This window comes from Mobula hypostoma, chromosome 10 (genome assembly GCF_963921235.1).
Source record: "Mobula hypostoma chromosome 10, sMobHyp1.1, whole genome shotgun sequence".
In the NCBI taxonomy this organism is placed as follows: Eukaryota; Metazoa; Chordata; class Chondrichthyes; order Myliobatiformes; family Myliobatidae; genus Mobula; species Mobula hypostoma.
The window spans coordinates 49,069,841-49,084,832 of NC_086106.1; the positions used below are offsets into that span (position 1 = coordinate 49,069,841).

The 14,992-nt window shown below is 43.5% G+C and overlaps 1 protein-coding gene across 1 annotated transcript in view; it reads left to right on the forward strand.

Moving 5' to 3' along the window:
• The first annotated feature begins 10,904 nt into the window (after window positions 1–10,904).
• Window positions 10,905–14,992, forward strand: part of si:ch211-26b3.4 (connector enhancer of kinase suppressor of ras 2) — an 841,707-nt gene continuing 837,619 nt past the window's right edge. Inside the window, exon 1 of the mRNA XM_063060466.1 lies at window positions 10,905–11,064. Within this exon, the coding sequence (XP_062916536.1) occupies window positions 11,001–11,064 (64 nt within the window). The 5' untranslated portion in view covers window positions 10,905–11,000. The remainder of the gene's footprint in view (window positions 11,065–14,992) is intronic.

Sequence of the window (14,992 nt, forward strand, 5' to 3'; positions counted from 1 at the left end):
TAGAATAAAACAGGACTTTAGAAAGTCCAATATCCTATTGTGTAAAATATATTCTTTTCAAACTTTGTTGGATGTTAATACAGGTGTCCCCCGCTTTTTGAACGTTCGCTTTACGAAACATCACTGTTATGAAAGACCTACATTAGTATCCTGCTTTCGCTTTCAGAAGGTGTTTTCACTGTTACGAAGAAAGGCAGCACGCAATAAAAAAATCACCGTGCGAAAAAATCAGCACGTGATAAAAGGCAGCGTTTGCCCTGAGCAGCCACTCTCCCCTGGATTCGGAACGGCATTGCTTTAACAAGTTGCATTGAGCAGCCGTTAGCAAGATGAGTTCTAAGGTGTCGGAAAAGCCTGAAAGAGTAGGGGTGTTACACTTAGTGTAAAACTAGACTATTTAAGCGTTTCGATCGTGGTGAAGGAAGCAAGGACAAGGTGAGTTTGGCTTGTGGAAGCTGACGAAGATGATGTTGAAGAGGTTTTGGCATCCCATGACCAAGAACTGATAGATGAAGATCTGATGCAATTGGAAGAGGAAAGGATAACAATTGAAACCGAATGCAGTAGCGGAATGAATGTGAAGCAACTACGTGAGATTTTCGCTGCAATGATAAAGTACAACTTTAATTTTGAAAGGGTACGTAGGTTTAGGGGATATTTGCAGGATGGTTTGACTGCTTACAAACAAATGTATGATAGAAAAATGCGCGAGGCTCAGCAATCAAGCAAGCCCTCCACAACAGCCACAACAGACAACGAACCTCGACCTTCGACATCGAGGCGGACAGTCATAGGAGAAGGTGAGCTGCCTGCCCTGATTGATGATGAGATGACACCCCCGTGTCCCACCACCCCAAACCCCAAGCCCCGGACAAATACTGTACTGATTCGCGGAGAATGCAGTGGTAGCTGGGAGGAACACAGCACATTTTTAAGAAAAAAACCGGAATAAACATGCTAATTAATTAGGTGCCGCCTAGCACGTAATTATTGGCCCAGATCAGAAACGATGCAATCAGAAATCGGCACTGATCTGGGCTGATAATTACATGCCGGGCAGCACCTAATTAATTAGCATGTTTATTTCGGCTTTTTTCTTAAAGATGTGCTGTGTGCCTCCCAGCTACCGCTGCATTCCTGCGTGCTTCATGGCAGTACATCGCTTGGTGGCCGGGAGGGTGGGGGCCACTGTACCACCCAACCTGCGATGACTCAGCCTAACACACCATCATCAGTATGCTTGGCGCTGAACCAATTCTGGTAAGTGATACTACACTGTACATACATTATTTCTACTTTATATAAGCTATGTATTTTTACGTGTTATTTGGTAGATTTGGCAGCTTCATAGTTTAAAGGTTACTGGAGAGCGCGTTTATGCCAATAGCGCTTGCGTGAGATTTTTGCTACGGAGATCTATGCAGGCAATCGTTGTAGAGAAGTATTTCTACTTTATATAGGCTGTGTATTTATCATATCATTCCTGCTTTTACTATATATTACTGTTATTTTAGGTTTTATGTGTCATTTGGCATGATTTGGTAGGTTATTTCTGGGTCTGCGAACGCTCACAAAATTTTCCCATATAAATAAATGGTAATTGCTTCTTTGCTTTACGACATTTTGGCTTACGAATCATTCCATAGGAACGCTTTTCCTTTGGATGGTGGGGGAAACCTGTATATCGTATTGTCATCTTGTCAACAAACTGGCCTCAGAAGCCTGTCACACTTGCAGCAAAATCAAGGCCATGTCTTTTGACAACTGACCTGGTTGAACTTTTGTGTCCTTCATTCTCAGACCTGACTACCTGAAGACGCTGAGAACGTGGTTCAGGCGAATGAAAACTGGATGCAGCACATAATCTGGGTGGAAATGGGAATAGTTTTCCTTGCTGATTATGGAAAGAACCTGGTCAAGTCAAGTCAAATTCATTTTCATATGCACAAGTGTAGTGAGACACAGGTACAATGAAAAGCTTTCAGCAGAATCACAGGGACATAGATTCAGGTGCAAAGTGTCTCATGCAAAGTAAATCTGCCAATATGTTGAGTCACTTGAATTGTCTTCCATTTCATCTGGGGATTCAAAACAGATAAATCTCCAAAGAAAAGGAGCAGGGGAACTATACTCAGTATGGCTCTCATCCTAGTAGCAACTACTGTATGAGTCTGTAGACCCTGGGTGTATGTGAAAGTGCTGCCAAGCTGCGGACTCTGTCGAGATTGTGGCTCAGACAGTTGTTGTTTAAGTTCATAGGGATGGTTTTGGGGACAGAAAGGGGAGGTAGGTTAGGGTTTGGGGACAGTGATGTGCAGTCTGGGCCTTAGCTCTGTGCTGAAAGGCTAGCGAATTGGACAGGTGTTAAAGGAGTGCTGTCCCAGCTCGTTAGTTCACAAGATCGGGTGCCAATGTGAACCAGAAACACGGGGTGGCCCAGGGGCTGGTGAGTCGGTGCACCTTGAGTTCAAGCCCGGAGTTCAGGGTCCCATCATCAGCCAGTCCGGAGGTCAACTGGAAGTTCGGAAAACGAAGCCCACTGGTCGAAGCCTGGAGACTGGAAGCCTATCGTAGATTTGGAGAACTGTGTGTATGAGTGGGTTGAGGGAGTGGGGAGGGAGTAAAGGGGCTTATTTTGCTGTTGTTTTGTTGCTTGTTGTGTTCTGTGTTGTTCTGCTGAGCATTGTTGGCGCCGGAATGTATGGCGACACTTGTGGGCTGCCCCCAGCATATACTTGGCTGTTAACATAAATGACACTTTTCATTGTATGTTAACATGCACATGTGATAAATAAATCTGAATTTGCATTTGCAAACACCAAGTGTCACAAAGGGCTGAGATGTTCCCTGTTCCCGGTATTGCAAAAGGTTACCTTGGTAAGTTCTATTCTGTTAGATTGTGCCGTTAACTGATACCCAGGAATCAATAAGGCAGTGGTCTGCACAGAATATCCTTGAGACTCTGCATGAAAAGTAAACGGTGGATCCTGTGAGATAGCTCTCAAAGTCATTCGGCAGAATGCCTCTTTATCAGAACATTCAAACGAGAACCAAGACCTTGCTGAGAAAGATCTTCAATTATTTGTACAACTGACATCTCAATGTCTCTGCTTGTTTCCAATGAGAGGATTTTGCAGTGAAATAGATTATCTATCCCCTGGAATGTGTGTTTGCAAAGAATGCCTGAAAGGGGATGCAGAGATCTTTGAAAAGTTCATCCTAAGCAGCCATATGAGACAGGACTCTGAGTTGTTTGAGCTATTCTAAAGGACACACACTGAAATAAATGTCAAACACACTTTAGTCTCTCTGAAACTTGCTTGTCTTCCGATACACAGATCAGTCCACAACTGAATGTTGCAGATGGGCATGTTCCACGGTACAGGATTCTGTGGCACTGCAAAGGCTGCCTGGAGAGAAAAAAAATTCCAACTATCCTGCCACTGAACATTGAAGATCTGGGCACTGTGTAAAACTGAATCTCTCAAACTTCTCATCAGCTGAACAGCTGGGAATGAAATCAGTGCCAACCTGCCCTCGCATAAATAAATAAATTATCTGTTAGGTGTAGTGAATGAAAATAAAGAAATGTTAAATTAGTAAATTTGTACCCAAGGTACAGATTTACGTTCTTTAGACCGAAGTAAGGAGAAGCTAAAAATATCTGCAAATGCTCTCATCAGTTGATCTGCATAGGATAAAAGGACATGGCTAAGGACTCTATCTGGGCCTGACACTTTCTGTGAGTTCTCTTTCGAGAAGACTGATCTGATGTCTGCAACGGTGACTGTGTGTACAGTTGTATTTTATGACTAAAGTATATTTTTAGATGCGAATGTTGAGGTAAAGTTTAATGGACAATACTGCATAAGTAATAACGGCAGAAAACACAGTTGCAGTGTGCTAAATACAAGTTAAATGCAAGAAAAAAAAGTAAGCTTTAAAGTTATGGTGGAGGAGCATTTATCAGTAATAAACTGATACAAGACAGAATTAGTAGTCATCTTGACAAGAAGTGATTACTAAAGGGAAAAAACGGAATGGATTTGTTCAAGCCAAGTGGCATGTGGTGAGGTTTTACCTGTGGACAATGCTATTCATATGGATATGGATTTACAGATAGCCTTTTATAAAACTGCCATACACTTGTCAGAAGCAGTTGAAGCCTAAATAATAAAAGGGGCTTGGACACAGAGAATAATAGTGAATTGTGATTTCCAGTAGTATTTCTCGATGGTTGATTCAAGGACCATAAGACCAGAGGACATAAGAACAGAATTAGGACATTCAGCCCATTGAGTCTGTTCCACCATTCTGGATCCCACTCAACCTCGTACTCCTGCCTTCTTGCCATAACCTTTGATGCCCTGACTGATCAAGAAACTATCAACTTCCGCCTTCAATATGCGCACAGACTTGGCCTCCACCACAGTCTGTGGCAGAGCATTCCGCAGATTCACACTGTCTGGCTGAAAAAAATTCCTCCTTACCTCTGTTCTAAAGGGTCACCCCTCAATTCTGAGGCTGTGCTTTCTGGTTCTGGATACCCCACCATAGGAAACATCCCCTCCACATCCACGTTATCTAGCCTTTCAACATTCGATATGTCACAATGAGATTCCCCAGCATTCTTCTAAGTTCCAGTGAGTACAGGCCCAAAGCTGCCAAACACTCCTTACATGTTAACCCTTTTGTTCCCAGAATCATCCTTGTGAACTACCTCTGGACACTCTCCAATGACAACATATCTCTTCTGAGCTATGGGAACCAAAACTGTTGACAGTACTCAAAGTGGGGCCTGTCTTGTGTCTTATAAAGCCTCAGCATTATCTCCTTGTTTTTATATTTTATTCCCCTTGAAATGAATGCCAACATGTCATTCGCCTTCTTTACCACTAATTCAACCTTTAAATTGACCTCCTGAGAGTCTTGCATGAAGATGTTTTAATTTTCTCCCCATTTAGATAATAGTTTGCAGTATTGTTCCTTTTACCAAAATGCATTATCACACATTTCCCAACACTGTTTTCCATCTGCCACTTTTTTGGCCATTCTTCCAATTTGTCTAAGTCCCTCTGTAATCACATTGCTTCCTCAGCACTACCTACCCCTCCACCTTTCTTTGTATCATCCGCAAACTTTGCCACAAAGCCATCAATTCCATAATCCAAATCATTGCCAAACAATGTGAAAAGTAGTGGTCCCAATACTGATCCCTGAGGAAAGCCACTAGTTGCTGGCAGCCAACCAAAAAAGGCCCCCTTTATTCCCACTCGCTGCCTCCTACCAGTCAGCCATTCCTCAATTCATGCCAGTATCTTTCTTGTAGGATCTTATCTTGTTAAGCAGCCTTATATGTGTCACCTTATCAAACGTCTTCTGAAAATCCATGTTAATAACATCCACTGCCTCTCCTTTGTCCACCCTGCTTGTTACTTCCTTGAAGAACTCTAACAGATTTGTCAGACAAGATTTCCTTTACAGAAACCCTGCTGACTTTAACATATTTTATCATAAGCCTCCAACTACCCTGAAACCTTATCCTTAATAATAGACTCCAACACTTTCCCAGCCACTGAAGTCAGGCTAACTGGCCTATAATTTTGTTTCTTTTGTCTTCCTCCCTTCCTAAAGAGTGGAGTGACATTTGGAATCTTCCAGTCCTCCGGAACTATGCCAGAGTCAAGTGATTCTTGAAAGATCATAACCAATGCATTTGCTATGTCTTCAGCAACCTCTGTCAGGACTCTGGGATGTAGTCCACCTGGTCCAGGTGACTTATCCACCTTAAGACCTTTCAGTTTGCCTGGCACTTTTTCCATTGTAATAGAATGTTACTCACTGCTGCTCTCTGACACTCACAGACCTCTAGCACACTACCACTGTCTTCTACAGTGAAGACTGTTGCAAAGTACTTATTAATTTCATCCACTATTTCTTTGTCCCCAATTACTACTTCACCAGTGTCATTTATCAACTCTTACCTCCCTTTTACTCTTTCTATAATTGGAAAAAACCTTTTAGTATCCTGCTTTATATTATTGGCTAGTTCTCCCTCATATTTCATCGTTTCCCTTGTTCTGGTTTTTTTACTAGCCTTTTGTTGGATTTTAAAACCTCCCCAATTAAGCCCGCTCACTTCTGCTAATATATATGCCCTTTTCCTTGGCTTTTATGCAGTCCCTGACTTCCCTTGTCAGCCATGGTTGCCTAGCCCTGGCATTTAAGAACTATTTCTGTGAGACATGTCTATCCTACTATTTCCTTTTCCCAGAAACTTCAGCTATTTCTGCTCTTCCGTCATCCCGTCCAGTATTCCCTTCCAATCCACCCTGAGCAAGCTCCTCAGGGTTCTTCTACCTTAAGCTCCGTAATGAAATCTTGATTATTATACAACACCCAATCTAAGGTAGCTTTTCCCTAAGTAGCCTCAAGCACGAGCTGCTCTAAAAAGCCATCCTGTAGGCATTCGGCAAATTCCCTTTTTGACACCAACCTAATTTTCCCAATCCCCTTGCATATTAAAGTCCCCCATTACAATTGTAACCCTTATTACATGCCCTTTCCAGCTCCCTTTGCAATCTCAGCCCCACATCTTGGCAACTATTTGGAGGTCTACACTTGATTCCCATAATGTTTTTTTTTGCCCTTGCAGTCTCTCAATTCCACCCACAAAGTTTTGACGTTCTCTGACCCATCATGACCTCTTTCTAAAGATGTAATTCCAACTCTTACCGACAGAGCCAGGGTACTGATTATGCCTTCTTGCCTGACCTTTCCATACAAAGTATATCCTTTGATGTTAAGCTCCCAGCTTTGACTTTCTTACAGCCACGACTCAGTGCTGCCCACAACGTCATACCAACTAATCTCTAGTTGCACCACAAGTTCAGCCACCTTATTCTAAATACTACGTGCATTTAAATACAGTACCTTCATGATCGCTTTTTAAAATAAATTTTATTAATTGTTTTGTCTTTGGGCTACGAGGTACATTTTCATAATCTGCAGATACAAAACAGAGAAGTGTTGTAAACAAAAGAGTAAAACGATCCAGGAGGATATATACATGCAGGAAGAATGAGTGGACACCTGCATGATAAAATTTAATACCACAAGTGTAAAATATTACATTTTCTTTGAAGAATTAAGAGAGATAATGTAATTTAAAGGAAACATTTTGAAAGGTAATATGAACTATTTCCTGAAGATGTCAGGTAAGGTTGAAAAGGCAAAAGGAAACAATAAGGAAACACACACAAAATGCTGAAAGAACTCAACAAGTCAGGTACCATCTACAGAGAGGAATAAATTGTCGACACCTGGCTCAGACTCTTCATTAGGACTGGAAAGGAAGGAGGCAGAAGGCAGAATAAGAAGGTGGGGGGAGGGAAGGTGCACAAGCTGCAGGTGAAAGCAGGTGAGGGGTGAGGGTGGGAGAGGAGGATGAAGGAAGAAGCAGGGAGGTGATAGGTGGAATAGGTAAAGAACTGAAAAGAAGGAATCTGATAAGGGAGGTCAGTGGAATATGGAAGGAGAAGGTAATGGGCAGGAGAGGAAAAGGGATGAGGGGAACCAGAATGAGGAATGAAAACAGAGGAGGGAGGGAGAAATAACCAGAAGTTACGAGAATCCATGTTTATGCCATCAGGTGGGTGGGTACCCAGATGGAATATCCATCCTGAGTGTGACTTCATCACAGAGTAGAGGAGGCCATGAGCAGACGTGTCACAATGGAAATGGGAAGTCTAGTTGAAATGGGTGGCCGTCAGGAAATCCTGCCTTTTCTGGCAAGCGCTCGGTGATACAGTTTTCCCCAATCTATCTCGGCTCTCACCAATGTAGAGGAAGCCGCACTTTGAGCTCCGAATGAGGAGATGACTCCAAAGGACACACAGGTAACGTGTTGCTTCACCAGGAAGGACTGTTTGGGGCCCGGAATGGTGAGGCAGGAGGAGGTGTAGCACTTGTCCCGCTTGCAGGGATAAATGCTAGGAGGGAGATCAGTGGGGAGAATCGAGTGGACACGGGAGGATAGGTAGAGAAAGTGGAGAATGGTGGGTCTGGGGTGTTAAAAGATGGGATTAGTGGTAGACGCCGGACGTTATGGAGAATGGTGTGAGGGATAGGGAGGATTGTCGGGTGGGCGGTAAGGACAAGGAGAACCCTATCCCTGTTATGGTGGTGGGAGGATGGGGTGACCATAGATTTGTGGAAAATGGAGGAGATGTGGGTGAGGGCAGCATCGATGGCCATTCTTTGAAAAAAGAGATATTTCAAATATTCTAGAATGAACAGTCTCATCAAGAGAACAGATGCTGGAAAGACAAAAGAACTGGGAAAATGGAATAGCAATTTTACAAGTGACAGGGTGGGAAGAGATAGCCGTCAGGGTCAGTGTGTTTACAAAAGATAGATGATAGCCTGCTTTCAGAGATGGAGAGAGAGAGGTCGAGACAGGGGAGAGAAGCGTCAGGGATGGGCCAAGTAAGTTTGAGGGCAGGGTGGAAGATGGAGGCAAATTTGATGAATTTGACGAGTTCAGTATGTGTGCGTCAAGCAGAGCCAATACAGTGTAGAAAAGTTGGGGAGAGTTATCTGTGTAGGATTGGAACATGGACCGTTCCACGTAGCTGACTAAAAGACAGATCATGATGAAAGATCTCGCCCCGAAACGTAGAATGTTTATTGTTCTCGATTGATGCTGCCTGACTTCCTCTAGCATTTTGTGTGTGTTGCTTAAGATTTCCAGTATCTGTGGAATCGCTTGTGTTTTACAACCCTGAGCTTTAGCTGTGAAGCAGAATTGAAAAGCAAGGAAGAAATATTGGAACTTGATAAAATACTGGAGTGTTGCGCCCCAGCAAGTGACTGTAGTGAGTTCAGAAACTATTTACGGAAAGATTCCAGGGGAAAGGAACTGAAGAAGCCTGGCTTATTTTATTTTCTTACAAGACAACACACGTTTTAAATCCTAAAAAATTGCGACAAAATTAATAAGGAAGCCGCCATTGGTAGAGAAGTTGATAGATGGACAGTTTTAACGTTATTGGCGAAAGGGCCAGGAACGACGTGAAAATTTTATTTCATAGAAGAATTTATGATAGGAAACTAACATAAGATCGCAGGAAGCGGATGCAATCGTTGCTTATGAAAAATTAATTGAAAAGTGAAGAATTAGTCTAATTAGATTATTCTTGACGTCGGTTCGCTGATATCCCCTTGCCTGTTGTAACTAATCAGAGTCTAGCAGAACACAGACACACACGAATGAGGTACACACACTGAAAGCAGGTGCCTGATCATATCAAGAAGAAAGTTGAAAACATTTTGTTAACTGGGAACAAGAGTGTCAAAAAGAGGAAAGCTAACGCGTTTTGTAAAGTTGAGTTGACATAATGTTGCAGAAATATTTCTTAGGCCAACGTAATTTCAGATATGAATTGTTACTTTGAATTGGTCGCATTTAATTCAGATAATTTATATTGCATTGACAGGCAACTGTACATATGGACCTCACTAACGCACATGATATAGATTACCCATGAACAATAATTTCTTAGATTTATAGTACGTGAATTAACTTTCCAAATACTATTGTGAAGTTACATTACCATAATTTCGGAGCATTCATGCATTTTATCGGTCATCCCCACGCACAGTGACCCATCTCGTTCACGGAAGTAAGAAAAAATAATACAAATTTCCGCACACTAAAGTTAATTTACGGGGGTTTTGAAATCAGTTGCTTGACGCTCTGCTTTTACGGAAGAAATTATATATAACGACAATGGAATCCATTAGAATCAATGTATCAAGAAAGATGCGTATTAAGCAGAGCCACGAGTGAGCACCTTGGACAGGGTATCTGTGCCAAGCTTGAAGTAAGTCATTGGCTTGGAAATTTCCAACCTGTGGAAATTTATTTATTTTTCAAATATTTTCCGTATAGATGCTTTCAAGTATTCAACATTCATTTTTTGTTCTCTTTACTGATGCTGAGAAGTCGCTGGTATCATTCATCATTTCCCAATTTTAATTGAGATCACCGTCACTCGATTATTTTATGGATTTTTGTCTGTCTAGCATCCAATTCCTCGGATGTCACCGACAACCCTTACTGGGCGGCGAGAATGAATAAACAGGACAGTGAAACCCTCAGTTTAAAACCGCCAGTCTTGGAAGATTACGGACTAAGATTAAGCATTCTCTCAGTCTAGCAAACAAACCAGAAAAGGCAAGGGTGCAAGAAGGGCTGGCACGAACGTGGAAATCTCCGCTTGGTATCTTAATGTCAATAGCGGTTGTCCATTTCTGGCCTGGGATGTGGAAATCCGTAGTATTCCGAGACGGAAGAGCTAGAAATTCAACATCCTCGTGCCCTGAAATGAGTTGCCAACAGGTCTGATTTAGGAGACCTGTCGCTGCAGAAAGCTAGCTAACAACATACACTTCCGTTTGAAAGTCGCGAGTTTAAGTCCCAGGTACAGTCCATGTGAGCGCTGGAACTCTGGTTAGCGCTCCCTCCTTTGTGATAATTCAAGGACGGTGTCGTGAGCTTGTAAGCCACTGTCTGCCCGCCAGTTCTCCGCCACAGACCAGAAGATAGTTTGGGAAGAGCAGGATGTGAGTGGAAAGTGACAAGTCCGGACTTTGCATATTGCGCTATTTCCGGCGCACCGTGGCTGAGGTTACTGCAGCCAGCGCTCGGCGAAGCTGCCGCGAACATCTCGACGGATCAGTGCGGTTGGAACCACGGGGCTCTCTCAGACCTTCAACAAAAGCCCCTCCTCCTCCTCTTCCCTTCCTCCAAACACACCCACACACACACACACACACACACACACACACACACACATACACACACATGCACACACATCTGGAGTATACGATGAGATCCAGCTTTCTCTTTGCTTCGGACATGCTTTGAAATAATCTGCCGCCCTCTCTGTCCTCCTGTCTGCCTGCCTGGTGTGCGGTACCACAAAAATTGGGCACCTATGGCTTTGGTTATGGAACCCATCAGCAAGTGGACGCCGAAGCAAGTGGTGGACTGGATGAAAGGTACTTATGTTTTGTACATTTACGATTGATTAGAAATTAGCGACAGCTTTTGCCTCTGTTAATTTTCCTTTGCATTTACAGCCTGTGGAGAGAGGAGGGAAAACGCAATCTCGTCTAGCAAAAGTACATAGTAAAAAACAACTGGTACTAGCTTACTAACCCACTGTACACTATTGGAACCTTACCAGTACAATCGCCCAAATTGTGAGTGTGAATTGAGGATTCCCCCCCCACCCAGCCTCCTCGTGTCGTTTTATAATCACGTTTCTTGGAGATAACTTGAGCCCTAAGAATCCGAGGGGTGTTTCAGCGGAGCCAGTTCTTGTCGAGTAGGCTTTACTGATGTGTAATCCTGCGATACGGTGCGGATTGGATGCGGTACAGCTTCACAAGATGCGAGTGATTTGCTGCTTCTAAAACGCGGGATCTCCGCCTTTGATACCCATGTCTTTCGTTATTTTTCCCGACTCTGAATTACATTGACATGTATTCTGCGTTCGCGTTGCATCCCTCCCCCTTCCTCGCCACTTCACCCTCCTGCCGTTAAACATGTACTGTATTCACATCAGGCCAATGCAGCTATTGTCAAATCGGGAGAATGCCACCTCTGAGCAGAGTGATCAACTGCAATATTTATCTCAGGATTGGAGGAAGGCAGATGCACTTGATGCTGCAGGCAGCTACAGACGTATGTGTAGGGAGCCTCCATAAAACAAGCTGGCGCACAATTTGTACACATTTACTTCGTTGTTTTGAGAAATCTCCGGCTTGGAGTTGTCGGTTCGCATTTATTAGTTAGTCAGTAGCAGAACTAGCCCCAGTCTGACCCGTAGACAAAAAGCTAATTCTATCATGCGTGAGGACCAAATGGGAACATTCAGCAGCTCGAGTGTGAGGTGTTGGGAAGTCGGTGCTCTGAGGTACCACTGGCGGGAATTCGTGTTTTCATTCTGTCTGAAAATTGAACAGCATCCAAACGTCTGCTGTGACTGATGCATCATTAGCATAAAGCACTATCTAAAAAAATCTTAAATACAGAGAAGCGCTGGTGATCCGTCAGCTTCCTAATCAATAGCCGTCCGACTCACTGAATGCCCGAAACGGAACACACAAACCTTCACAAACTAGTCAGACAGCCTCTACCGCATTGAAAATATGAGTGATCCCAGCATAACAGCTCACTCATCCGTGACACTTTTAAAATATTATTTGCATAATGTCCATTCAGAAACGATTTCCAAAGCCTGCCAACCATCATGGCAGCTTTGTAGGCACGGCCATAGGTGGTGAATTACTCTTCCATCTGCCCATCGCGTCCCAACTTTAATTTATTCTTCCACATATGCCATTTAACTCTCTGTAATAGAAAACCATAACTCTACTTCATGTGGAGCTAATCACCGAAGAACAACGAATCGCTCCTTTCCAGGCGGTGCTTCCCATTCATGTTCAGGTTGATTTTTTATGTAACGCGGCTGGTGATTCACGCAGTATTCATCCACGTTTGGAGACGAAAACGGGGATTCTCCTTTGGCTCAGGAAGTGCAGCCCAAGAATAGGACTGCGCTGGTTATGGGAACTTAAGGAAGCACGAAGTCTTAGGTAGACTCCTTACGCTGATATCTACGCAGCCACCCAGATCTTTGCATATTCCAACGCAATACACACACAATTGCGTGCAACACATAAGGAAGGTTATCCAGGGTGTGCTCTGATCTTTGCAGGGCCGATTTTTAACTGATATTGAGATGGATTTAGTGTAATAAGCATGGAGATATTCTTCTTTATTATCTATAGTTAATGGCGTCTTTCTGACTGCACCCCCGTTCTTGTAATTGTCCTCCCTTCGTTTTCTCTCTGTGAAGAATGCTTATGTCGGCATCTACTCTTCAGTTTTGGCTTCCCCAACAACGGGCCTCTTTATTTGGACAGTGTCAGTTACTATTGCTCTGTTAACAGGCTATTGGCAAATCTTAATTAGTCGCATTGACGATCATTCAACGACACAGGGTGGACCCAATATTTAAGTCGCAATGGTGACCCATTCTTTGGTAACCGGACATTGTCAGAATGTAATGACAAAAGGGTACTGTGCCACAATACACACCTTTTCAATGTAAAATGCATTCGTAAAGTGATTTACACTTCAAAGATAACATCTAATCTGGATTTGATTGTATTGTGGTTTCCATGGGTGATAGCTCTGTATTCTTTTTGGCACTTAGACCCGCGTACATGTTGTATGTAGGCAATACACCAAAAAAAAAGGCATCTTTTCAAACAATACTCAGCCCCGAGAGGAAGGGGAGCCAATTAGATCGGTATAGCAAGTAGCCGTGCTGCGGAAATAACCGTTTAGTCCTTTCCTCCTCGGTGTGTCCTCGCCATGAAATGATTCCGCGACTCCAGTGGGTTGGAACAGAGCCAAACCGATCTGTCCCTCAGGGTCTGCAGTCCTGTTAACATTCGTCTCACACTCGAGGCTTGCTTTCTTCCCCCGCCCCATCACGACCTGTCGCTATCGGTGATCGAAGTCTTTTGAGAAAAATTCTGGGCTGCTACCTGTAGGAGGACTGAACGTGCAAGGACAAGCATATCACAACAGCTCTGCCTTTTTTTTTCGCCGTGTGGGGATGTCCAGTGTGTTAACATCACATGTGCCGTTTCAATATGGGCACGAGTCACAGCCCACCTCTTTCCGGCCACGACAGTGTATTCTGCTGCTGATTAGCGAGACCGAATGCAGAACTCAACACCTGTAGGAAGGAAAGACTTATTTCACTTATTTCAGGTTTTCGACAGACGCATTGAATCTTACAACGAATACTAGCACATTTAATACGACTTAATCTTTCACTCCAAAAAAAAACCTTCAGCCAGTTATTATTATTGTTTGTAACAAATGCGCACATTCACGACACATTTCATTTAATCAAAAATGAATTTCTTGGGATTTGAGAGCAGTCTTCCTTTAAAGGCTTTGTTTTAAATCTATTTGAAAGTCAACCCACTTCTTTTTCTTTACCATAGTTTTCAATTTGTTAATTTCAGTATTTTGTTGAGGTAGACCGATAAACTTCTAGATGATTATAATTCACACGATGTATTGCTTATATGTATGTGGGTGTTGTGTGTTTTTCGATGGGAAATAAGACATTAAACGAGACAGAGAGAGAGAGGGAGAGAGAGAGAAGGGGAGAGAGAGGGAAAGGGAGAGAGAGAGGGAAGGAAGGAAGGAGGGAGCGAGGGAGAGGGAGAAGGGGAGAGAGGGAGAGGTGTAGATAGAGAGAGAGAGAGAGAGGGAGAGAGAGGGAAAGAGGGAGAGGGAGAAGGGGGAGAGGGAGAGGTGTAGATAGATAGAGAGAGAGAGAGGGGAGAGAAGGAAGGAGGGAGCGAGGGAGAGGGAGAAGGGGAGAGAGGGAGAGGTGTAGAGAGAAAGAGGGGGAGAGAGAGAGGGAGAGAGGGAAGGAGAGAGGGAAGGAGGGAGCGAGGGAGAGGGAGAAGGGGAGAGAGGGAGAAGTGTAGAGAGAGAGAGAGAGAGAGAGGGAGAGAGAGAGAGTACTAAGAAGCGTGTGTATGTAGGTGTCAAAGCCAACATTTGTTGCCCATCGCAAAGCATCCCGGAAAAGGTATTTTGAAAGAATAGCAATATATTTCTAAGTGAGGCTAAGGTGGGCATTTGGAATGGAATTTGCACACGCTGCAAATTGGTCTGTCCTGGTAGCGGGGCTTTTCGGTTTGGGATAAGCCTTGGAAAAACCTTGCCAATTTGCTGCTGTGTAATTTGTGGCTCCCGCATGAGGTAGTAGATATTCTACCTGTGGGGGTGGAGGAATGTCAATCAAGTGACGACTTTGCCCTGAATCGTGGAACTGTCGTCATTCAGCACACAGAGATAGCTGTAACAGGAACCTAGTAAATGAGTCCA